Genomic DNA, 26,660 nt, shown 5'->3' on the forward strand with positions numbered 1-26,660 from the left:
ACTGATTAAAATGGTAAACTTTATGTTATGTGCATTTTATTATAATCCAAAAAGTTAATTAAAAAAAAAAAAAGGAACAGGGGCATCTGGGTGGCTCAGTTGGTTAAGTGTCTCCTTTTGGCTCCAGTCATGATCCCAGGGTCCTGGGATCCCTGCTCAGTGGAGAATCTACTTCTACCACTTCCCCTGCTCATTCATTCTCTCTCTCTCTCTCTCTGTCTTTCTCTCTCTCATTCTCTCACAGACAAATAAATCTTAAAAAAAATACAATAAATTTAAATTTAAAAAAAGGAACAAAGAACTGATACATGCTACAACTTGGCTAAATCTTGAAAGCATTATGCTAAGTGAAAGAAGCCAGACACCAAAGGTCACCTATTGTATGATTTCTGTGGTATGATAGAACCCAAGGAGGCAAACTCAGGAAAAAGGCACATCAGAGGTCACCAGGGAGGAAGGGAGTTGGAAGTGGGAGTGTTTTTTTCAGGTGATTTTTAAAAGCATTGGTGGTTATACAACACTGAATACAGTAAATGCCATCAAGTTGTACTTTATTTATTTAGGTGCAAAGTGGTGGTTTTATTTAAAGTACAGGGACAGGATCTGTTGGCAGAAACAAATTGTACACTTTACTGTGCTTGTATGTCATGTGATTGCCACCCCAGTAAAACTCTCTCTTTCTCTCACTCTTTCTCTCTCTGCGGGTCAAACAGCACATAGGACCCTGCTATGTCCGTTTGTGGACCTGTGGTCTAGGCCCGTTAGTGTGGTATATACATTGGGGTCTGGGAAGAAAATACTTATTTTATTTAATATTTTTAATTAAAAACAACTTAAAGTAGTATGTATTATAGATTGTTTAAAATGCTGAAAGTTGGGATCCCTGGGTGGCGCAGCAGTTTGGCGCCTGCCTTTGGCCCAGGGCGCGATCCTGGGCACCCAGGATCGAATCCCACATCGGGCTCCCGGTGCATGGAGCCTGCTTCTCCCTCTGCCTGTGTCTCTGCCTCTCTCTCTCTCTCTGTGACTATCATAAATAAATAAAAAATTTTAAAAAAATGCTGAAAGTTGGGCAGCCCCGGTGGCCCAGCAGTTTAGCGCTATCTTCAGCCCGGGGCATGATCCTGGAGACTCAGGATCGAGTCGGGCTCCCTGCATGGAGCCTGCTTCTCCCTCTGCCTGTGCCTGTGCCTCTCTCTCTCTGTGTTTCTCATGAATAAATAAACAAAATCTTTAAAAATAAATAAATAAAATGCTGAAAGTAAATAACAAAACACATCATTCCTATCACTCAAGAGATTGTTGCTATTCCCTCCGATTTCTAAATCTTCCTAGAATGCTCTCTCTTTGCACACACATAGGTATATACATGTACATTTTTAAAGAAAAGGAAATTATACTCTGCTGTTCTTAAATTTGCTTTGTTTATGTGGTTTTCATCTTTCTGTGTTAACACATTTTAATTTATCGAATAATTAAAATTCAAGTCCCCTTAATAATTCCAAAATTTTTCCAGTAGACTGATCCAAAATAGGTTCCTATCTAGGGTCATGTATTACATTTTGTACCTTAGGTCTCTTAAGTCTCTTTTAACCTAATGCATACCCATCTTCCCTCTTTTTATGACAGTGATTACTAGAAGAAACCCAACCATTTGTCTTAAGTATTTCACTTAAAAAAAATAAGTAAATAAGGATTTTATTTATTTGAGAGGGAGAGAGAGAACACTCATGTGGTAGGGAGGTACAGAGGGAGAAGTAAAGAGAATCCCAAGCTGACTCCATGCTGAGTGCAGAGCCCAGTTGATGTCACAACTCTGAGATCACGACTTGAGCTGAAATCCAAGAGTCAGATGCTTAACTTGACTGAGCCACCCAAGCGCCCCAAAGAACAGATTTTAAACTTTTTACCATTTAAAAAGGTAAAATACAGCACCTGGATACTGAGCATGGAGCCAGCTTGAGATTTTTCTCCCTCTCCCTCTGGGCCTCACCACCACCCAGTTAAAAAAGATAATTTAAAAAAAATATGTTTTGTTTTGTTTACTTCCAGTTTCACAAACTTCTAGTTATAAAATCACAGAAATGAAAAGTACAGCTTGGGGGGTATAGTCAGTAATATTCTAATAAGGTTGTGTGTTGACAGATGTGACTATACTTACTGTGGTGAGCGTTGAGTAATGTATACAATGGTCAAATCACTGTATTGTACACCTGAAACTGATAATAACATTGTATGCCAACTATACTTTAATAGTATAAAGATAAATAAGCATGAAATGTACATATAAAAATGTTTTGTTTTATATGCTTTACAAATACAATAATTATATATTGTGGCACATGCTCAAACGTTTTTACTAGTAAAGCTACAAGCATCAAAAATTTTTGAAGACTTAGGATATGCAGGTATGTGCTACACTCATGTTTATGACACTCATTTTTCAGTTCAGTTTGAAGTTTTTCAAAATAAAAGTTGGAGAAAAAATAAACATTGAAGAGCAAATAGAAGAGTGTAGAAGCCCCTAAATCTGCCGAATCGAACTGAGTGGTGTAGCCAAGACACGGGATTTCTGTACCTCTGTAGTGGTGTTGATGAGAGGAGATGAGGCTGTGTTTTTTATAGTTATTTTCAGAATCTGCACCACCTGCCCCTTTATCTTCTGCATTGTTGTGTATTGAGCAGGGACTCTAGGCCAGACATGATACTAGAAACTGGAACTACAAGGGACAGGCTGGAAGGCAGAGAGCCCGCTCTGTAGGCAGCTCTGCACTTTGTCGTGGTGGCACCTGACACGCTTGCTCCATTCACCTGTTATCTCCGTTGATGTTTCCTTGTCAGGATTATGAAGAAGCTGTGCTCTTATTATTGGAAGGAGCTGCCTGGGAAGAAGCTCTGAGACTGGTAGGAAAATTTTTAAAGTCCTTCCTGTGTTAGGTGCTTAGAGCGAGAGAGCAGTGGAGATGGGGTCAGCTGGAATCCCTTGTCCTCTGAGGCTAATGAAATTAAGTCATAAGAGTATAGGTTCCTGGTCTAAAGATTTTTAAAACCATTTCAAACCTTTATTCTTGATGTTTGGAATTAGTTTTTTAAATGTGAAATATTACTGATTTTTACTGAAATTACTTGAATGTTTGTTAGCTACCTTTTAGAGGCCTGCTTCTCTTGAAAATACCTAGTAACCTCTGAAAGTGATCCATTTCCTTCCTAGTGTCTTAATTCTATAGTGACTTACAGTTTTCTTGCCTAAAATTACTGTATTTTTCCTTTTAGGTATATAAATATAACAGACCAGATATAATAGAAACCAATGTAAAACCTTCCATCTTAGAAGGTAAGGGTTACATCTCAGAATCCTACATTTGGAAGTGTAGACCTGGGGAACAACGAATACTCACTCTGTTACTACACTTTAATCATGTTTTACAGAGAGTTGATCAGAATTCTCCACTGGGTGTGACACTTAACTCTGACCAGGATTTTTAAATATGCTAAACAGTTAAATGGGTGATATACAATATATTTGAGTGTTAAAAACACATCATATGATATGGTTAAGAATTTTTATATTTGAGAATAGTTGGTAAACTTGAATATGAACTAGATATTAGATAATGGAGTTTTTTGTCAGTGGCCAATTTCTTGCATTTAATCGTTGTATTGTGCTTATATTAGATAATGTCCTTTTTTAAAAAAGATTTATTTATTTATTAGTGGGGGAAGGGGCCGAGAGTGAGACTCTCAAGCAGACTCCCCTCTGAGTGTGGAGCCTAAGAGCTTAATCCCACAACCCGTGAGATCATAATAATATCCTTATTCTTGAGAGATGTTCTGAAGTATTTAAGAGGGAAGGATCATATCTGCAACCTACTTTCAAAAGGCTCCACAAAAATAATAGTTCTCTGTGTGTGTATGGAGAAAAACAGGAAGCCAAAAATACGGCAAAATGTAAATAGTAAATCTAGGTGGAGGGTATATTTGTACATTGAGTTTTACCAGTTCTGGAATGCTCGGGTGATCACTATGACTCCCTTAAAAGTAGAGTGGGAAAGCAGGACATCAGTTTGGCTTACAGAAATTTCCAGGGTTGGTTGTAAGCTCTGCCTTTTTAAGCGCAGTTCACTCTGAGATCTGACTTTAGGGCCATGTACAGATACTCATACTCATACTTACCCTGCCTGCGTACCCCTCTCCCATCTTCATTAGCACCATGGGAGGATTCTTTCTGTATCTTCACCTAGGTACCCCTACCTGGTTACTGAAAGCTTCAGTCCTGACCCTGCAACTGTCCATGGAACCAGCTCTTGCTTAGATTTTTTTTTTCCCCTAATGAGCATGTAGAAAAATGCTCACTATTCATCTGCATAGGCCTAATACCCATGTTTAGGAAGCATCTCAGTGACTGTCCTTTGTTTTTGTTAACAGCTTACTTGTACATTCCTTTTCTTTGCTAGTCCACTCCTAAGTTAGATACCTAGTCTTTGTTCTGGTGATTTTATCAATTTAAAGGCAGAAAGTATTCCAGGATGATGTTGATGAACTCTGAGATTGGAAATCTCAATGTACATGTAGTTCATTCTCCTAAAACATTGTAGGTTAATTCTCAATAAGAAAAAAATCTTACTTGGAAAACCCAAGTAACCTGTTTCATTTTGTTAAATTCTTACTCCCTCACTGCCTTCCTAGTTTTTTTCTCTTAAACATCTTGCTCAAATTATTTTCTATCTGCACCCCCAGCCCAGAAGAATTATATGGCACTTCTGGACTCTCAGACAGCCACATTCAGTCGCCATAAAAAACGTTTATTGGTGGTTCGAGAGCTCAAGGAGCAAGCACAGCAGGTGAATCTGGGTGAGTGTCTGCGTGAAGATATTGATGCTCTGGCCCGGTGGGGACACATCATACTTTGTCTTAGTGGCTTATTGTGCTTCCTGACATGTGATTACCGTGCCAGGGGACATCTGTGCCCTCTGAAACCCCTTAAGGGCCATGTATGTCTGTGTGTTGTGTGTTGGGGGGTGCTGGAGGCAGGACTAAGCAAGCATAAATGGGAAGAGCTCTACCACACATTCCCTCCATCCCCACCAAGCAGAGCAGCTGACGTACATTTTACAAAATGAACCTCCTTGCCCTTGTTCCTTTGCTTTAAAAGAAGGAAAGAAAAGAAAAAATGAGTTGGTATTGGTGTGGTGGTGTATGGTAGTAATAACTTTATTTAGTATTCTCTCATTTCATTTTGCGATCTACTTTGTAAGAATTTTCATCCATCCTCAGCTATATCCCGGTTAACTATACTCCACTTGCCCCACTGAAGGTAAACCTGCATTAGCCGGGAGTTTTCATTCTGTTTCTGATTGTTCTTTTCTAGATGATGAGGTGCCCCAGGGTCAAGAGTCAGACCTCTTCTCTGAAACTAGCAGTGTCTTGAGTGGCAGTGACATGAGTGGCAAATACTCCCATAGCAACTCCAGGATATCAGCGTATGTATCATGTTTATTCACATTGACCATGCCCTGGGCTATGGAGAAACTGCAAGTAAGTAGGTTCTTTTTCAATAGGACAGTGCAGGGGAGAGAGAGGACAGTTCTCAAGGCCAGGATGTAGTTTTGTGCAAGGACTTTCCCCACATATCTAAGACATTAGGAAATGTTTTCTGCTTAGCTTTGTGGATTGTGTGTTTACCCATGCGCATGAGGCCCTTACACTGGTACTCAATTGTTATGACATTTGATTGTATTCATTTAACAAATAGTAGGTGACTGGACCGTGTAGGCACTGAAAACATTAAAAGATTATAAAGAGAGGCACCTGGGTGGCTCATCCAGGTAAGTGTCTGCCTTTGGCTCAGGTCATGATCTCAGGTTCTTGGAGTCAAGTCTTGCATCAGGCTCCCTGCTCAGCGGGGAGTCTGCTTCTCCTCCGTCTGCCCCTTCCCCCTGGTTGTGCTCTCTCTCTCTCAAATAAATAAAAATCTTAAAAAAAAAAATGATAAAGATTGTAGGCATCCTCAGTTCAAAGTCAGGATTAGAAGAGGTCATCATGCTTATGCAGAACACCCATATGCTAGTTGTAGTGGATATTACCAGAAACCTTTAAGGAGGTAAGAACTTATCCTCATCCTTGGGGAACATAAAACAATGCAAGATTGTGTATTTAAACTGAATATTGCTTTAGGAATTCAGAATAGAGATTTCTGAGGTTATGTAGGGTGACCAGAAACAAGAAGAGAGGCAGCTAGAAACTGGGCTTTTCAGAGTCAGACAACAGAGTCCCAGGCAAGACAAGTGGCATAATTAAAGGCCTCTGAACAGGAAAAATACAGGATGTGTGTGTGTGTGTATGTGTGTTTTAATTTGACTATTTAAAATTTAAATTTAATTAACGTATATTATTGGTTTCAGAGGTAGAAGTCAGTGATCCATCAGTTTTATATAACACCCAGTGCTCATTACATCACCAAGTTATCCCATCGCCCATCCCTCTCCCCTCCAACGACCCTCAGTTTGTTTCCTATGATTAAGAGTCTCTTATGGTTTGTCTCCCTCTCTGATTTTGTCTTGTTGTTTTTTCCTCCCTTCCCCTGTGATCCTCTATTTTTCTTAAATTGCACATATGAGTTAGATCATATAATAATTGTCTTTCTCTGATTTAGTTATTTCCCTTAGCATAATATCCTCTAGTTCCATCCATGTCATTTCAAATGGCAAGATTTCTTTCTCTTTTTTTTTAGTGGCTAACGTAGTATTTCGTTATATATATTCACCACATCTTTATCCATTCATCTGTTGATGGACATCTGGACTCTTTCCATAGTTTGGCTTTTGTGAGCATTGCTGCTATGAACATTGGGGTTCAGGTGCCCCTTCGGATCACTCCATTTGTATCTTTGGGGTAAATACCTAGTAGTGCACTCGCTGGGTCATAGGGTAGCTCTGTTTTCAACTTTTTGAGAGCCTCCACACTGTTTTCCAGAGTGGCTGCACCAGCTTGCATTCCCACCAGCAGTGTAGGTGGGTTCCCCTTTCTCCACATCCTTGCCAACATCTGTTGTTTCCTGACTTGTTGATTTAGCCATTTTGACTGGTTCAGTGTGATGGTATCATTCTGGTTTTGATTTGTATTTCCCTGATGATGAGTGATGTTGAGCATTTCTTCATGTGTCTGTTGGCCATGTGTATGTCTTCTTTGGAGAAATGTCTGTTCATGTCTTCTGCCTGTTTCTTGACTAGATTATTCTTTGGGTGTTGAGTTTGATAAATTCTTTTTTTTAAAATTTTTTATTTATTTTAATTTTTTTATTTACTCATGAGAGACACAGCGAGAGAGAGAGAGGCAGAGACACAGGCAGAGGGAAAAACAGGCTCCATGCAGGGAGCCCGACGTGGGACTCGATCCCGGGTCTCCAGGATCACGCCGTGGGCTGCAGCTGGCCCTAAACTGCTGTGCCACCAGGGCTGCCCTGATAAGTTATTTATTTTTTTTTTTAAGATTTTATTTATTTACTCATGAGAGACACAGAGAGAGAATGAGAGGCAGAGACACAGGCAGAGGGAGAAGCAGGCTCCGTGGAAGGAGCCTGATGTGGGACTTGATCCCGGGTCCCCAGGATCACACCCTGGGCTGCAGGTGGCGCTAAACCGCTTGGCCACCCAGACTGCCCCCCTGATAAGGTCTTTATAGAATTTGGATATTAACCCTTTATCTGATAAGACATTTGCAAATATCTTTTCCCATTCTGTTGCTTGTCTTTTGGTTTTGTCGACTGTTTCCTTTGCTGTGCAAAAGCTTTTTATCTTGACAAAGTCCCAATAGTTCATTTTTACCTTTGTTTCCCTTGCCTTTAGAGACGTGTCTAATAAAAGTTGCTGTGGCCAAGGTCAAAGAGGTTGCTGTCTGTGTTTTCCTCTAGGATTTTGATGGATTCCTATCTCACATTTAGGTCTTTTATCCATTTTGAGTCTTATTTTTGTGTATGGTATAAATAAATGGTCTAATTTCATTCTTCTGCATGTAGCTATCCAAATTTCCCAACACCATTTGTTGAAGAGACTGTCTTTTTCCATTTGGATATTCATTCCTGCCATGTCAAAGATTAGTTGACCATAGAGTTGAGAGTGCATTTCTGGGTTCTTTATTCTGTTCCATTGATCTTATGTGTCTGTTTTTGTGCCAGTACCACACTGTCTTGATGATTACAACTCCGTAATGGAGCTTAAAGTCTGGAATTGTGATGCCAGTAGTTTTGGTTTTATTTTTCAACCTTCCTTTGGCTATCCAGGGTCTTTTCTGGTTCCATACAAATTTTAGGATGATTGTCCCAACTCTGTGAAATAAGTTGATGGTATTTTGATAGCGATTGCTTTGAATATATAGATTGCTCCAGGTAGCAGAGACAACATTTTAACAATATTTTTCTTCTAATCCATGAGCATGGAAATTTTTCCATTTCTTTGTGTCCTCAGTTTCTTTCATGAGTGTTCTCTAGTTTCGGAGTACAGATCATTTGCCTGGTTGGTTAGGTTTATTCCTAGCAATCTTATGGTTTTGAGTGTAACTGTAATTGTGGTTCATATATATTTTATTATATTCAAATTTTACTATGCTAATTTAAATTTTACTTTATTGCCTTTAAGTTTGTTTTTTATTCTAAAATTTAAGTTGGTTCTTCTGGTTTTTTTCCAGCTCTCATTATCAGATATAACCTCATTTTACTCCATATTTTATTTTTATTTATTTACTTATTTAGTTTTAAAGATTTTATTTATTCATGAGAGACACACAGAGAGAGAGAGAGAGAGGCAGGGACACAGGCAGGGGGAGAATCAGGCTCCACTTAGGGAGCCCGACGTGGGACTCAGTCCTGGGTCTCCAGGATCACGCCCTGTGCTGAAGGCATCACTAAACCTCTGAGCCACCTGAGCTACCCTACTCTGTATTTTAATCAGAATTTCAAGACCAGATACTACTTTTTAGGGTTTTCCTTATTACGTCCTGCCTTGAAGACTTGCCTCTCCCAAATTTATTTTAGCTGTTACTCCCAACACCTCATCACCATTTTTCCCCAATATACATACCATCTATAGACTCTCTGGGTTCTCAGAAAGTTTTGATGGCCAACAGGTACATTTATTTTAATCTATTCAGTGCAAAAAGAGCCCCTTCTATAACATCTTTCTAATGTCTTCTAATAGGCGATCATCTAAGAACCGCCGCAAAGCAGAGCGGAAGAAGCATAGCCTCAAAGAAGGGAGTCCACTGGAGGATCTGGCCCTTTTGGAGGCACTGAATGAAATTGTACAGAGCACTGAAAAACTGAAAGGTATATTCTCAATACTGGTGACTCTTGCTCCAAAAAAAAGTGAATGGATAGCACAGAGTTCAGTGGTAATTAAAGTCCAGTTTTCCCAACGTGAGGAAAGACAGAAACGTTCGGCAGGAAACGTCCTTTCAGGGCACATTCCTGAACCACTCTAACCTGGTAACCTAGAAGCCTTCCTTCACTGGCCCCCCGCCCAGGCACTATGGGAGACATCAGTGCCAAAGCCAAAGTATAGGTAAAGGATTATGAAGACATTGCTTCCTGCTTGGGCCCCAGCATGTTCCTTTTTCTTTTTGAAGAAATGTTGAATTATTCCAGCATTTGGGAAGAAAAATGTGGGAGATAGCAACTATAGTGTGATATTAAATATTTTTTTGCTTAGGAAAGAAACCATGTTATGATCCAGCAGTGGAGCTGGGGACCCAAGTAACCACTTTTTCAAATTTCTTCTCTGTAGATGAAGTACACAATATTTTAAAGATGCTCTTTCTCTTTGAGTTTGATGAGCAAGGAAGGGAATTACAGAAGGCCTTTGAAGATACCCTCCAGCTGATGGAAAGGTCACTTCCAGAAATTTGGACTCTTACCCACCAGCAGAATTCAGCTACACCTGTAAGTTTTCCTCAGAGACAGAATGTGCATTTTTAAAAAATCATTTCACAGGTTCTTATGTTCACACAATCTCTTAAAAGTCAAAGCAAAAGATTTTCTTATTCTTAAAAACATAATATGCTGTAGTTGCATTACCTTAGGCTTATGTTTAAGCTGTCGGTAAGAAGATTTCTTATTGGAGTACACCTTGGCCTAGGTTAAGTTTGCTTTTATTCCCCCCCCCTTTTTTTTTTTGCTTTTATTTCTCCTATCCACGAGAAACAGTTGTCATGGAAATGACGGGCAAGTCAGACAGTTGCCCCTGCCTTCAGTGAAATCGGAGTGGAGAAGGGGGATGCTGGGGCCACAGGTGGCCTCTTACTTCCCTGTTCAGACTGTGGATGGGATCAGAGTTCTTTAAAGTAACCCAGACAGGGGCACCTGGTTGGCTCAGTTAGTTAAACATTTGACTCTTGATTTCAGCTCAGGTCACAATCTCAGGGTTGTGGGATGAAGCCCCACATTGGGCTCCATACTCAGCACAGGTCTCCCACATTGGGCTCCATACTCAGCACAGGTCTGCTTGAGATTCTTTCTCCCTCTACTTCTCCCATCTGCCTATCCCCATTCTCACACACACTCTCTGTCAAAATCTTCAACAACAAAAGTAACTCAGACAATTGCTTTCCCTTTTGTTTTATGGAAAATTCGACTTATCACTTCTATCTACCATTATGAGGATCTTTGCTACTTATGTTTAAGGCAGTTGTGTCCTATCAGGAATGCTGAAGTGTTACCATCTCTTTATTGTGTATACATTTGCTCAGTCTCTCACACCTGAGGCCTATTGTTAAGAGTTTCTGTTTTGATTTAGAAAGGCTGGTGTTTCGGGCATGGTCCATTAAGGAAAACAAGCACAGCTATTATTTTAGCAGAGAGAATTTAATGTATGGAACTAATTGAAAAAGTATTAGAGAACTGAAAAGGCAAAAGGGCGCACGGAGAAGGAACACCGAAATAATAACTATGAGGGAACAAAGGAAGAATTTGGGATTATTACAGTTTAAAAGCTTGGGGGTAGGGCCTTGCTGAGATGGTTCTTTTTTTTTTAAATAAATTTATTTTTTATTGGTGTTCAATTTACCAGCATACAGAATAACACCCAGTGCTCATCCCGTCAAGTGCCCCCCTCAGTGCCCATCACCCAGTCACCCCCACCCCCCACCCGACTCCCCTTCCACCACTCCTAGTTCGTTTCCCAGAGTTAGGAGTCTTTATGTTCTGTCTCCCTTTCTGATATTTCTCACACATTTCTTCTCCCTTCCCTTCTATTCCCTTTCACTATTATTTATATTCCCCAAATGAATGAGACCATATAATGTTTGTCCTTCTCCGATTGACTTATTTCACTCAGCATAATACCCTCCAGTTCCATCCACGTTGAAGCAAATGGTGGGTATTTGTCATTTCTAATGGCTGAGGAATATTCCATTGTATGCATAGACCACATCTTATTTATCCATTCATCTTTCGATGGACACTGAGGCTCCTTCCACAGTTTGGCTATTGTGGCCATTGATGCTATAAACATCGGGGTGCAGGTGTCCCGGCGTTTCATTGCATCTGTATCTTTGGGGTAAATCCCCAACAGTGCAATTGCTAGGTCATAGGGCAGATCTATTTTTAACTCTTTGAGGAACCTCTGCACAGTTTTCCAGAGTGGCTGCACCAGTTCACATTCCCACCAACAGTGCAGGAGGGTTGCAGTGCACTGTTGGTGGTGCCGTGCAGGAGGGTTCTCCACATCCTCTACAACATTTGTGGTTTCCTGCCTTGTTAAGTTTCCCCATTCTCACTGGTGTGAGGTGGTATCTCATTGTGGTTTTGATTTGTATTTCCCTGATGGCAAGTGAGGCAGAGCATTTTCTCATGTGCATGTTGGCCATGTCTATGTCTTCCTCTGTGAGATTTCTCTTCATGACTTTTGCCCATTTCATGATTGGATTGTTTGTTTCTTTGGTGTTGAGTTTAATAAGTTATTTATAGATCTTGGAAACTGGCCCTTTATCTGATACGTCATTTGCAAATATCTTCTCCCATTCTGTAGGTTGTCTTTGAGTTTTGTTGACTGTATCCTTTGCTGTGCAAAAGCTTCTTATCTTAATGAAGTCCCAATAATTCATTTTTGCTTTTGTTTCTTTTGCCTTCGTGGATGTATCTTGCAAGAAGTTACTGTGGCCGAGTTCAAAAAGGGTGTTGCCTATGTTCTCCTCTAGGATTTTGATGGAATCTTGTCTCACATTTAGATCTTTCATCCATTTTGAGTTTATCTTTGTGTCTGGTGCAAGAGAGTGGTCTAGTTTCATTCTTCTGCATGTGGATGTCCAATTTTCCCAGTACCATTTATTGAAGAGACTGTCTTTCTTCCAGTGGATCGTCTTTCCTCCTTTATCGAATATTGGTTGACCACAGAGTTCAGGGTCCACTTCTGGGCTTACCTCTTTGGTTAGGTTTATTCCTAGGTATCTTATGCTTTTGGGTGCAATTGTAAATGGGATTGACTCCTTAATTTCTCTTTCTTCAGTCTCATTGTTAGTGTATAGAAATGCCATTGATTTTGTATCCTGCCACGCTACCAAATTGCTGTATGAGTTCTAGCAATCTTGGGGTGGAGACTTTTGGGTTTCTGTGTAGAGTATCGTGTCATCGGCGAAGAGGGAGAGTTTGACTTCTTCTTTGCCAATTTGAATGCCTTTAGTGTCTTTTTGTTGTCTGATTGCTGAGGCTAGGACTTCCAGTACTATGTTGAATAGCAGTGGTGAGAGTGGACATCCCTGTCTTGTTCCTGATCTTAGGGGAAAGGCTCCCAGTGCTTCCCCATTGAGAATGATATTTGCTGTGGGCTTTTCGTAGATGGCTTTTTTTTTTTTTATTTTTATTTATTTATGATAGACATACAGAGAGAGAGAGAGACAGGCAGAGACACAGGCAGGCTCCATGCACCGGGAGCCCGACGTGGGATTCAATCCCGGGTCTCCAGGATCGCGCCCTGGGCCAAAGGCAGGCGCCAAACCGCTGCGCCACCCAGGGATCCCTGTAGATGGCTTTTAAGATGTTGAGGAATGTTCCCTCTATCCGTACACTCTGAAGAGTTTTGATCAGGAATGGAGGCTGTATTTTGTCAGATGCTTTCTCTGCATCTAATGAGAGGATCATATGGTTCTTGGTTTTTCTCTTGCTGATATGATGAATCACATTGATTGTTTTACGAGTGTTGAACCAGCCTTGTGTCCCGGGGATAAATCCTAGTTGGTCATGGTGAATAATCTTCTTAATGTACTGTTGGATCCTATTGGCTAGTATCTTGTTGAGAATTTTTGCATCCATGTTCATCAGGGATATTGGTCTGTAATTCTCCTTTTTGGTGGGGTCTTTGTCTGGTTTTGGAATTAAGGTGATGCTGGCCTCATAGAACGAATTTGGAAGTATTCCATCTCTTTCTATCTTTCCGAACAGCTTTAGTAGAATAGGTATGGTTTCTTCTTTAAATGTTTGATAGAATTCCCCTGGGAAGCCATCTGGCCCTGGACTCTTGTGTCTTGGGAGGTTTTTGATGACTTCTTCAATTTCCTCCCTGGTTATTGGCCTGTTCAGGTTTTCTATTTCTTCCTGTTCCAGTTTTGGTAGTTTGTGGTTTTCCAGGAATGCGTCCATTTCTTCTAGATTGCCTAATTTATTGGCGTAGAGCTGTTCATAATATGTTTTTAAAATCGTTTGTATTTCCTTGGTGTTGGTAGTGATCTCTCCTTTGTCATTCATGATTTTATTAATTTGAGTCTTCTCTCTCTTCTTTTTAATAAGGTTGGCTAATGGTTTATCTATCTTATTACTTCTTTCAAAGAACCAACTCCTGGTTCTGTTGATCTGTTCCACAGTTCTTCTGGTCTCGATTTCGTTGAGTTCTGCTCGAATCTTTATTAACTCTCTTCTTCTGCTGGGTGTAGGATCTATTTGCTGTTTTTTCTCTAGCTCCTTTATATGTAAGGTTAGCTTTTGTATTTGAGTTCTTTCCAGTTTTTGTTTTTTTTTTTTTTTTTTTTTTTTTTTATAAATTAATTTTTATTGGTGTTCAATTTACCAACATACAGAACAACACCCAGTGCTCATCCCGTCAAGTGTCCCCCTCCATGCCCGTCACCCATTCACCCCCACCCCCCGCCCTCCTCCCCCTCCACCACCCCTAGTTCATTTCCCAGAGTTAGAAGTCTCTATGTTCCGTGTCCCTTTCTGATATCTCCCACACATCTCTTCTCCCTCCCCCCATATTCCCCTTCACTATTATTCATATTCCCCAAATGAGTGAGAACATACACTGTTTGTCCTTCTCCGATTGACTTACTTCACTCAGCATAATACCCTCCAGTTCCATCCACGTTGAAGCAAATGGTGGGTATTTGTTGTTTCTAATGGCTGAGTAATATTCCATTGTATACATAAACCACATCTTCTTTATCCATTCATCTTTCGATGGGCACCGAGGCTCCTTCCACAGTTTGGCTATTGTGGACATGGCTGCTAGAAACATCGGGGTGCAGGTGCCCCGGCGCTTCACTGCATCTGAATCTTCGGGGTAAATCCCTAACAGCGCAATTGCTGGGTCATAGGGCAGGTCTATTTTTAATTCTTTGAGGAACCTCCACACAGTTTTCCAGAGTGGCTGCACCAGTTCACATTCCCACCAACAGTGTAAGAGGGTTCCCTTTTCTCCGCATCCTCTCCAACATTTGTTGTTTCCTGCCTTATTAATTTTCCCCATTCTCACTGGTGTGAGGTGGTATCTCATTGTGGTTTTGATTTGTATTTCCCTGATGGCAAGTGATGCAGAGCATTTTCTCATGTGCATGTTGGCCATGTCTATGTCTTCCTCTGTGAGATTTCTCTTCATGTCTTTTGCCCATTTCATGATTGGATTGTTTGTTTCTTTGGTGTTGAGTTTAATAAGTTCTTTATAGATTTTGGAAACTAGCCCTTTATCTGATATGTTATTTGCAAATATCTTCTCCCATTCTGTAGGTTGTCTTTGAGTTTTGTTGACTGTATCCTTTGCTGTGCAAAAGCTTCTTATCTTGATGAAGTCCCAATAGTTCATTTTTGCTTTTGTTTCTTTTGTTTTCGTGGATGTATCTTGCAAGAAGTTACTGTGGCCAAGTTCAAAAAGGGTGTTGCCTGTGTTCTCCTCTAGGATTTTGATGGAGTCTTGTCTCACATTTAAATCTTTCATCCATTTTGAGTTTATCTTTGTGTATGGTGCAAGAGAGTGGTCTAGTTTCATTCTTCTGCATGTGGATGACCAATTTTTCTTTCCAGTTTTTGAATGGATGCTTGTATTGCGATGTATTTCCCCCTCAGGACTGCTTTTGCTGCATCCCAAATATTTTGAACAGTTGTATCTTCATTCTCATTAGTTTCCATGAATGTTTTTAATTCTTCCTTAGTTTCCTGGTTGACCCTTTCATCTTTTAGCAGGATGGTCCTTAACCTCCACGTGTTTGAGGTCCTTCCAAACTTCTTGTTGTGATTTAGTTTCTAATTTCAAGGCATTATGGTCTGAGAATATGCAGGGGACGATCCCAATCTTTTGGTATCGGTTCAGACCCTATTTGTGACCCAGTATGTGGTCTATTCTGGAGAAAGTTCCATGTGCACTTGAGAAGAATGTGTATTCAGGTGAGTTTGGATGTAAAGTTCTGTAGATATCTGTGAAATCCATCTGGTCCAGTGTATCATTTAAAGCTCTCGTTTCTTTGGAGATGTTGTGCTTAGAAGACCTATCGAGGGTAGAAAGAGCTAGATTGAAGTCACCAAGTATAAGTGTATTATTATCTAAGTATTTCTTCACTTTGGTTATTAATTGATATATTTGGCAGCTCCCACATTCGGGGCATATATATTGAGGATTGTTAAGTCCTCTTGTTGGATAGATCCTTTAAGTATGATATAGTGTCCCTCTTCATCTCTCACTATAGTCTTAGGGGTAAATTTTAGTTTATCTGATATAAGGATGGCTACCCCTGCTTTCTTTTGAGGACCATTCGAATGGTAAATGGTTCTCCAACCTTTTATTTTCAGACTGTAGGTGTCCTTCTGTCTAAAATGAGTCTCTTGTAGACAGCAAATAGATGGGTCCTGCTTTTTTATCCAGTCTGAAACCCTGCGCCTTTTGACGGGGTCATTAAGCCCGTTCACGTTCAGAGTTACTATTGAAAGGTATGAGTTTAGTGTCATCATGATATCTATTCAGTCCTTGTTTTTGTGGATTGTTCCATTGAACTTCTTCTTAAAGGGGAATTTTAAGAGTCCCCCTTACAATTTCTTGCAGAGCTGGTTTGGAGGTCACATGTTCTTTCAGTTCCTGCCTGTCTTGGAAGCTCTTTATCTCTCCTTCCATTTTGAATGAGAGCCTTGCTGGATAAAGTATTCTTGGTGGCATGTTCTTCTCATTTAGGACCCTGAATATATCCTGCCAGCCCTTTCTGGCCTGCCAGGTCTCTGTGGAGAGGTCTGCTGTTACCCTAATACTCCTTCCCATAAAAGTCAGGGACTTCTTGTCTCTTGCTGCTTTAAGGATCTTCTCTTTATCTTTGGAATTTGCAAGCTTCACTATTAAATGTCAAGGTGTTGAACGGTTTTTAGATTTTAGGGGTGGATCTCTCTATTTCCTGGATCTGAATGCCTGTTTCCCTTCCCAGATTAGGAAAGTTTCCAGCTAGGATTTGTTCAAATACATATTCTGGCCCTCTGGCCCTTTTGGTGCCCTCGGGAACCCCAATTAAACGTAGGTTTTTCTTCCTCAGGCTGTCATTTATTTCCCTTAATCTATCTTCATGGTCTTTTAATTCTTTGTCTCTTTTTTCCTCAGTTTTCCTCTTTGCCATCAACTTGTCTTCTATGTCACTCACTCGTTCTTCCACCTAATTAACCCTCGTCGTTAGGACTTCTAGTTTGGATTGCATCTCATTCAATTGATTTTTAATTTCTGCCTGATTGGATCTAAATTCTGCAGTCATGAAGTCTCTCGAGTCCTTTATGCTTTTTTCTAGAGCCACCAGTAGCTGTAGAATAGTGCTTCTGAATTGGCTTTCTGACATTGAATTGTAATCCAGATTTTGTAACTCTGTGGGAGAGAGGAGTGTTTCTGATTCTTTTGAGGTGAGGTTTTCCTTCTAGTCATTTTGCTCAGTGCAGAGTGGCCAAAAACAAGTTAGTTGTATTGGGAAAAGGAGAAAAAGAGAGGAGAGAGAAGGAAAGAAAGAAAAAGAAAAAAGAAAAAAGGAAGGAAAAAAAAAAGAAAAAGAAAGGGAAAAAAGGGGGTGGGGGAAGCAAACAAATCAAAAAGCAAAAAAAAAAAACAAAAACAAAAAAACGGGGGAGTATCTTCTGATTCTGTATACTTTAAGTCCCTTGACTTCCCCTGGAACTTGTCTGTCTAGCTGGTCTTCTGGGGGAAGGGCCTGTTGTGCTGATTTTCAGGTGTTAGCATTTGGGGGAGCTGCTCTGCCCCCTGCCTGGTGCAGGGCTCAGTGGGGGTTGTTTACCCTGTGAGGCCCCAGGAGGAACACCCGCAGTGGCGGCGCCAGCTCTGGAGCCCTGGATTCAGCTCCCGCAGTAGCTCCAGAGCTCTCCGTCTGCAGGGCCTGGAGGCTCTGGGGCGGGGCCGCTGATCTGCTCAGCTCGGGGCAGGAGGGTCCTTGCTGTCCTGGGCCCTTCCGGCCTCTGCCTGTCCCGGGGGGAGGCCGGATCCTGGGCTGTGTCCTGGTGCCCAGTGCTCCCCGGTCTGCGCTGTTGGATTCGCGCTCCCGGCCATGCAGCCCCCTCCGCACAGAGCTGCCGCCCGAGCCCCTCTGAGCTGCTCCCAGAACCACACAGTCCCCTCCGCACCGAGCCTCTTCCTCTGCCCGAGCCCCTCCGAGCTGCTCTGCTCCCGGAGCCGCGCAGCCCCCTCCACACCGAGCCTCTTCCTCTGCCCAAGCCGCCTCCGAGCTGCTCCCGGGTCCAGCCATGAGAGCTGCAGCCCTTCAGGGAGCTCAGCGCACTCTCCCTGGGGCGCAGTTCCTCTGTTTCTGTCCCAGGGAGCCCGAGGCCATCCCTGCCCTCCTGGGGTCCTGCTCCAACTCCCTGCGAGCCCCTTTCCGCCCGGGAAGATTGGTGCAGCTCCTGCTTCTCCGGGATGGGGCTCTCCTGTCCTGGGGACACTCGCCCCGGCCTCAGCCCGGCTCCTCGCGGGCCCCTCCCCCTTGGAGGCCTTTTGTTTCTTTATTTCTTTTCCCCATCTTCCTACCTTAATAGAAGTGCGAACTCTTCTCACTGTAGCATTCCAGCTGGTCTCTCTTTAAATCTCAGGCCGAATTCGTTGATTTTCAGGATAATTTGAAGGTTATCTCGGTAATTTGGTGGGGACAGGTGATTTGGGGACCCTACTCTTCCTCCATCTTGCCCCTCCGCTGAGCTGGTTCTTAACCCTCTAAGGAGGGGTGCCAGCCAACTGGTGCTGATATTGCTGAGGGGGCACAATGGCTCTAAGTCTATAGAAATAAGCAAACTGGAATAAACAGCCTCTACCAGGGTAAAGAGGTGTTGGGTGAAAACAAGGAGCACACCCCTCTTTTTCCAGCCCTGCCCTCCACTTGAGCTTTACTGGGGCCTCAGTTTCCTCAGTTATAAATGGGGATAGACCGCCCTATACACTTCACTAGACTGCTCTGAAGGTTAGATGCAAGGGTAGATGGAAGCACATATAGCATACCATAAAAATAAAGTTGAGAATCAGCACCCCATAAGTATTTGAATTTACTAAAATAGGTATTTCCTAGAAGAAATGTGATCATCTTCAAAACTATACTGGTTTTTTGAAGCTTTAACAATTTATTGTACCACCCTACGCTCTTCCCTGCTCTCTTCCCTACTCTTTTCTATTCAGATCGTATTTTAATTTTTTTAAATTTAAATCTTACTTACTCTACAGTACAGTACTGGTTTCTGAGTAGAATTCAGTGATTCGTCTTACATATAATAGCCAGTGCTCATCACAAGTGGTCCTATCACCCGTCTAGCCCATCCCCCACCATGTCCCTCCGTCAGCCCTCTGTTCTCTATCAGAAGAGTCTCATGGCTTGTTTCCTTCTCTCCTTTTCTTCTTTTCCCCCTTCCCATATGTTCATCTGTTTTCTTTCCTAAATCCTATATATGAGTGAGGTCACACGGTATTTGTCTTTCTCTGACTGTCTTAATTCATTTAGCGTAATACGTTTTAGCTCCATCCATATTATTGCAAATGGCAAGATTTCAATCCTTTTGATAGCTGAAGATCATATTAATTTCTGAGACACCAACTTTAAGAGTCTTCTGGGGAAATAAAACTAGAATTAGATGTTTGCTCTGGTTGGTAAATTGTGGTAATGGCCTTGTACAGGATCCCGTGAGTCCTGGGGAAGTGCTTTGAGCAAAACATTGCTGCCGAGAAGGTGCCCCCAAGGATATGCATGCTGAGCCAAGTGAAGACAAAACAGAGGGCTGGCCAGTGCCCTCTGAGGCTTATACAGACACAGAATTCCTATGAAGTGTCTTGTTTTACCTTGAACACGTGTGCACAGTTTCCTTTCTACTCCATGATATGCAAGTATTTGTTTTAATATCAGATTCCCACAAATCTTTGAGTGCAGTTTGATACTCTGTATTCTATAGCATCTTGTACTTCTCCCCTCAGGGTATGACTTGCTTATTTGGAAAAGACAGTTATCTTATCATTACCTTCTCTTCCGGAAGAAAGGAGATTGGGACATCTGAATTGAGACTGGGAAAACTGGCAAAGTAAAATCATGAAGGAAAAGAGAATTACTGTGCTTGATACCATGAAAATGACATATTTACTGCTGGTGAAAGTTTGGCTTTTGGTATCTGTAGTCATTAGAAGTATAAAATAATCTTTCCTGATTACTTTCTGCTTAGGTTCTAGGTCCCAATTCTACTGCAAATAGTATCATGGCCTCCTATCAACAACAGAAGACTTCAGTACCAGTTCATGGTTAGTATTTTTTCCTTTTCATGATCACAGTTCTCAGCAGAAGGAGTATCTTTCTATAAGTGTTGAGAAAGTCAACAGTATGAGGAGAGATCAGGTATTGACTACAATTTTCCCTCAATTTTATGACTTTTTAATAAAAGTTTAGTGCTTCTAGTTGTAAGAATGGGAGGGGTGGGCAATCCAACATGACATTAAACATATGAATTTTTAAACGATTATCTTGACATAACACTGCCCATACCCTGGCGTACACTTGTCCATACAAACACATCACAGTTGAAGTTGGAGTCTAAACAGTCCAATTTACGTATATATTTTAAGGATCATTCTGAATCATCATTTTTGGCTCTTGGCAGTTAAGCATTGCATCTTGGGGACATTCTCATAATCATCTTCAGGATTAACAATAAAATTTGTTACATTCTTTGTAACCAAAGAATGTTAGCATTTTATTTATATTTCTTATTTAAATTTCCTAAAATATTTTTTGTTTTGTTTTGTTTATTGGTCAGGGAGATGATTCCCAATTAGACTGCAGAGCCCTTAAAGTTAAAAGCCCTAAAGGCTTTCTTTTTTAAATTTGGTTAGAAACAGATCTTTTTGGTGCCTGAGTATTTACCCTGCAGGTGGCTCAATCAAGAATACCGGCCTCTTAACTTTCAGAAATTAGTGGTATATTCTGAAATAATTGGAGTTTTTACTACTGTAATTTGTATTTTCTGAATATTTTTTCCTTTAAATGCTATGCTATACCAGCATTCTAATGACATTTGAAGTAGTCTTTGGGGTTTACAGTAAGTTTGAAGTTTAACAGCTTATGTTACTCCTGGGAATAAATGATCTACTTTCCATCCAGCCTGGCTCATGTATCTGGACAGTAACTACTGTGTTCCTATCTCTCCTTCTTCCTGAAGGCTGACTGCTTTTGTTGTATCAGTCCCGACATACAAGTAGTGTTCTGAGTTGCTAAGAGTTCATCTTAGATCTGAGGCAGCTTGGTAATTGCTCAGTTTGCACTCTGCAATCTAGGTGTGATTTCTGCCCCACTTTCCTCACTATTGGCCTGCTGCTGACCTTGAGGTCAAGTCTAGACATCTTTCCCTAGAGCATTTTGGTGGCTTTATCGAAGAGAAGAGCCCTTGCGTTTTCCAGCTGAGCCTTCAAGACACTAATATTTTGAGGGTCTTCAGTATCTGAATACATAAGTATTATCAGTGTCCTTGTGGCTACAAGATGGTGTAGGAGAAGGGAGGTTCTCATATTCTAAAAGTAGGCAGATGAACTACTGACAAAGCCCCATGCACAGATGCCTCAACTGCCCCTCCCAGCTAAAGGTACAAGTGAGTAGTTAAGCACACTCAACATCCCTGAGAGTGGGATCTGTGACATGATGGGCATTTTCTCTTTTTCATGTTTACAGCCCAGTATCATGCAGATCAGTTGTAAATCTTGCAAAAATGTAGGGTTTCATAAAATGGATTAAAGTGTTCTCAGAAAAGTGCTTGAATTTTCGTAGCTGAGTTGGGCTTGTTAGTTATAGTTGATAAATTAAGTGCTTCAAATGGGAATGACTATCAAAAGATTAAGAAAAGTCCTTGGAAAATTGATAAGATCCTCAAAGTATTTTTGCAAACATAACTCTTGTACAGAGAAATTCAAACATGGAAAGGTGAAGGATGTCGTGCCTCGTCATACAGTTTGTCAGAACAATTCCTTTCCTGCTAAAAAGTCAGTGGTTGGTATTCTTAGTTAAGTGTAGAAATCAAATGTAATTATAGTTATGTCTAATTTTTAAAAAATAGAATAGTTTATTTTCATAACCTGTTTCTTTTTTTCTTTTTAAGATCATTTAAAGTTTAGTCAATATTTCACATGAAATGATGGACCTTGCTGATAATGAATTTCCAGTATCAGTGTCCTTAAATTAGGAAAACCTCCTGTGGTCTTTTTGTCTATCTAGCTTTTTGTTTTGGGGAGTAGAAAATACTAACTGTACATGAAATTATAAAGCTGATGTGATTAGTGGTAAAAATCTGGATTTTTTGTTTTGGGGAGTAGAAAATACTAACTACATGAAATTATAAAGCTGATTTGATTAGTGGTAAAAATCTGGATTGTACAGAAAAGTATGTCAGATGTGATTAGTGGTACAAATCTGGATTGTACAGAAAAGATTGTACAGATGTGATTAGTGGTAAAAATCTGGATTGTTCTGGATTTTTTGTTTTGGGGAGTAGAAAATACTAACTGGATTGTACAGAAAAGATTGTACAGATGTGATTAGTGGTAAAAATCTGGATTGTTCTGGATTTTTTGTTTTGGGGAGTAGAAAATACTAACTGTACATGAAATTATAAAGCTGATGTGATTAGTGGTAAAAATCTGGATTGTACAGAAAAGTATGTCAGATGTGATTAGTGGTACAAATCTGGATTGTACAGAAAAGATTGTACAGATGTGATTAGTGGTAAAAATCTGGATTGTACAGAAAAGATTGTACAGATGTGATTAGTGGTACAAATCTGGATTGTACAGAAAAGTATGTCAAAGAGTATTGTTTTGGGGGAGTAGAAAATACTATGTCAAAGAGTATTGTTTTGGGGAGTAGAAAATACTAACTGTACATGAAAAGTATGTCAAAGAGTATTGTTTTGGGGAGTAGAAAATACTAACTGTACATGAAATTATAAAGCTGATGTGATTAGTGGTAAAAATCTGGATTGTACAGAAAAGTATGTCAAAGAGTATTGTTTTGGGGAGTAGAAAATACTAACTGTACATGAAATTATAAAGCTGATGTGATTAGTGGTAAAAATCTGGATTGTACAGAAAAGTATGTCAAAGAGTATTGTTTTGGGGAGTAGAAAATACTAACTGTACATGAAATTATAAAGCTGATGTGATTAGTGGTAAAAATCTGGATTGTACAGAAAAGTATGTCAAAGAGTATTAAAGTTTGATAATTTCTAGTACACGGAAGTATATGAAAATCATATTTTTAAAAACACTATCACATTTTTTCACATTCTTAATAATTTTTAATACAGATGTCCTTCTGTTGGAAGTAGATTACAAACAATGCTGAGAAAGAGTGCCTTTATATAGACGTATTTTCTCATATCTAAGCTACCTCTATATCTATCTCTGCTACCACAAATCTGATTGAAAGGGGGCCCAGGCGGAGCCATGTCTCTTGATCTTAGGGTTGTGGGTTCAAGCCCCATGTTGGGTGAAGAGATTGCTTAAAAATAAAATCTTTAGGGATGCCTGGGGGTGCCTCTTTGGCTTGGGGTGATTCTGGAGTCCTGGGATCGAGTCCTGCGTCAGGCTCCCTGCAGGAAGCTGATCTCCCTCTGCCTATGTCTTCCTCTCTCTGTGTGTCTCTCATGAGTAAATAAATAAAATCTTTAAAAAAAAGAAAAGGAAAAAGGCCTGGGAGTTTTATCTAATAGTGACAGTTATACCCTATCCTCCTCCTTCTCCTCCATTTGCTTTTTTCTACAAATATTATAGGGACATTTTTATTGATTGGCATATTCGTAGAATTTATTTATTAATTTTTAAAAAGATTTTATTTATTCATGAGAGAGAAAGGCAGAGACACAGGCAGAGGGAGAAACAGCCACTCCCTCCCGCCCCCCTCCCCAGGTGGGGGGGCCTGCTGTGGGACTCAATCCCAGGATTCCAGGATCGAGATCTGAGCCAAAGGCAGATGCTCAACCACTGAGCCACCCAAGCACCCCTGTTCATAAAATTTATCATAAAAGTATTTTCTATTCATTAATCGTTAACCAAATAACATGCCCCCACATTTTTTTTCTCTTTTAATTAAGGTAAATTTTGTAGTGAAATGTACAGATCGTAGGTATACAGTTTGATGAGATTTAATAATTACATATGGCCTTGTAACCCCCACCCCCTCCCTCTCAAAATATAGAAAATTCTTCTACTTTGTATCACTCAGTGGGCATTTTTTCTTCCACCCTTCCCTATGCCCAAAGTGGAAATCTTTCTTCTTGGGGCAGGGCCTCCAGGCTGTTGACTCGGACTGGAGGTTGTGAGGGTAACAGGAACATTAACTCTGGTCTGTTGGTCATCTTATAGCTGCAAAGCCCAGTCGCCCAGTTTTAGCACAGAGTTACTGCCTCACCTTCCCCCAGCAGGAAAGTGTGTCTGTCACAGTTTCCCTTTCCTTTCTTCTAGATGCTGAGCTCTTTATTCCCCCGAAGATCAACAAAAGAACCCAGTGGAAACTGAGCCTTCTAGAGTGATGGAGCCCAGCAGAGATGGTTTTCCTTGCACTCCTCCCTCCTCAAGGACTGGCTGTCGGGAGCTGGGAAGAGTAAAACGATAATCTACCTTAGTGGTGTGGAGAGTTGCACAGTGGACCTGAGCAGACACCAGGCAGTTCTGCTTTATTTTATTTTGTGCATAATTTTAATCCTTAGCAAACCAGTAAGCTTTAGCCAATATTGCATCATTTTGTAAGAATTACTGTTCTTTTGTTTAATGCTATTTGAGAGCACATACTATTTATGGTAATCAGAAGATTGGCTTTCATTTCACAGCTCCTATTCTGATTCATTTTGGGACCTTTGACAAGGTCACATAATTAATTGATCTGTGTTTCAGTTAATTGGGAGTGATGTTTCATGGCTTCTACCTCAAAAGCGTGAAGAAAAGAAAATAATGTTTTTAAATTGTTTTTATGTTCCTGGAGGAGAGATTTGTATATAAAAAACATGGCTATTAGCGCTACAAACATTTGGTGAAATTTAACCCCTCAAACGACTTCTTCACATTGACCTAAAGCAGAATAAGTAGCTAAATATATCCTTTGAAATTCTGAGCTTTCAGATGCTGACAGCCGTTACTTTGTTACATCTTACCAGGGCAGGTGCTTCTAGTTATAACATTGAGCTCACATCACCTTAGGGACTATTTTTCCCGCCTGTGAATTTTCTGCTGATGAGTTGGCAGTGTTAGAGCTGGAACCGATTAGAATTTCTGAACCAGTATCATGCACATTGGGTATGGTGAACAGTGGTGCACAGTTGCAAGTTGTTCCTTTCTTCTCCCAGGAAATTGCTGTCTTTAGCTAAAAGGTTTTTGTCAGTGTCGAGGCCATTTCATTTATTTCTCCTTAAGGTGCTTCACTGACCTTTGTCTTACAGTTATTTTCTTTGGAAAAAATGAGAATGTTTTCTTTTTTTTGAGAAGTCTAGAAAAAAGCTCAGTTCATTTTGACAGTGATTTTGTGGCAGTTTCCTGGGTAAAGTTAAAAATTTTTTCCATGCTTTTAGTATTGGAACCGGGCCTTCATGACTACATAAACGATTATGGAGTATAGATAGGCCCAGAATTGTAATTATAGTCATTCCCTAAATAGCAAAAATGTTAACTATAGCATCTAGGTGTGTTTGCTTGTACAATTAAACTTTTCTGTGTGTCTGAAAATTTTCACAAAATAATAGGGGAAAAAAGAAGGTACTTCCTGCCCTGTAGAAATCTACTTTTGGAGTCATACCCATAATTGATTAGCTGTAATTAAGTGCCCCACACTGAAAGGCTGCAAGTGCTTTATGTCTACTCTTCGACCTGGGTAAATGAACATGGTAACTTACATGACTTTTTAATATATTAGAGTGCTCTTGTTACGGACAATGGTAAGGGCACCCACGCCTGATGGATTGGAAATAGAAGTAAATGTGTCCCTGGATAATACTGTGACTTTTCATAGATGTTCCATTTCCTTAAGATAATGTATTGAAGCAGCAAGAAAGAATTTGTGTGAATACAAATTACTATCAATTACTGTCTCTTTCCTGTGACCAAGATGGAGCTTTGTTCCTTTGGAGAAGCAGCAGGTGGGAGCAGACCTTCCGAACTGAAGACAAAATCAAGGAAGAATTCATGGGGAAAGTGCAGTGTATGGGAAGAGGAGAAACTTGTGGAAGTGACGAACACTTAAATTTGGGGAAAGGCTCTGTCAGGATTCTAGAAAAGAATATATAATTCTACCACTGAATTGGGACTCTGTCCCAAAGCAAGTTCATGCTGCAGTAAGCTGAAAACCCCAGTTATTTTGTTGGTCCCCTTGAGTCAGCTTGGCTCAGATGCTCCAGACAGCAAGAGGAAACTTGGAGAGGACGATCTCCTACAATCAAAGTGCATTTTAAATTTATGCTTAAAAAAAAAAAAACTGAGGCAGGAGGTAATGTTTTTATTATGTCCAAGTGTAGCTTGGTGTAATTTTTTAGCACTCCATACACTTTAAAATACATTTTCCGTACATGTCTCCATGTATGTACACACACGTGTTCACCTTTTGGGCATTGTTTATAGTCCTAATTGGAGAGGGTGTTTTCAAAAATAAAACTAATGATTCTTTGTAATTTAAGGTGACTACAAGCTTGGGAAGCAAAATCAGCTTTTTTTCCTGCCTTCTTTGCCACCTCATCAACATGTGCTTTGTTAGAAGCACCACCTGGACAATCTCTTGGGAGTTTCTGGCTTTCTGTCCTTTCTCGTCTGTCATAATTAGTAGTAACTGAGGTGAGGAGAAGGAACATCGTAGTCACCAGGGAACCGTTAATACCCAAGACGTTGTAGACAAGTCAAAGCTAGTGCAGTGGCTTCTTGGGACGCTGTATTGATCTTGTGTTCTGT

At 40.5% G+C, this 26,660-nt stretch overlaps 1 protein-coding gene across 1 annotated transcript in view; it reads left to right on the plus strand.

The window, feature by feature from the left end:
- Positions 1-25,802, plus strand: part of ELP1 (elongator acetyltransferase complex subunit 1) — a 66,073-nt gene extending 40,271 nt beyond the window's left edge. The window contains exons 30-37 of the mRNA XM_055301911.1: positions 2,842-2,904; positions 3,274-3,334; positions 4,738-4,851; positions 5,369-5,480; positions 9,192-9,319; positions 9,777-9,931; positions 19,916-19,991; positions 24,195-25,802. Of these exons, the coding sequence (XP_055157886.1) occupies positions 2,842-2,904; positions 3,274-3,334; positions 4,738-4,851; positions 5,369-5,480; positions 9,192-9,319; positions 9,777-9,931; positions 19,916-19,991; positions 24,195-24,262 (777 nt within the window). The 3' untranslated portion in view covers positions 24,263-25,802. The remainder of the gene's footprint in view (positions 1-2,841; positions 2,905-3,273; positions 3,335-4,737; positions 4,852-5,368; positions 5,481-9,191; positions 9,320-9,776; positions 9,932-19,915; positions 19,992-24,194) is intronic.
- The last annotated feature ends 858 nt before the right edge of the window (positions 25,803-26,660 follow it).

This window comes from Nyctereutes procyonoides, unplaced genomic scaffold (assembly GCF_905146905.1).
Source record: "Nyctereutes procyonoides isolate TBG_1078 unplaced genomic scaffold, NYPRO_anot_genome, whole genome shotgun sequence".
Taxonomy (NCBI): Eukaryota; Metazoa; Chordata; class Mammalia; order Carnivora; family Canidae; genus Nyctereutes; species Nyctereutes procyonoides.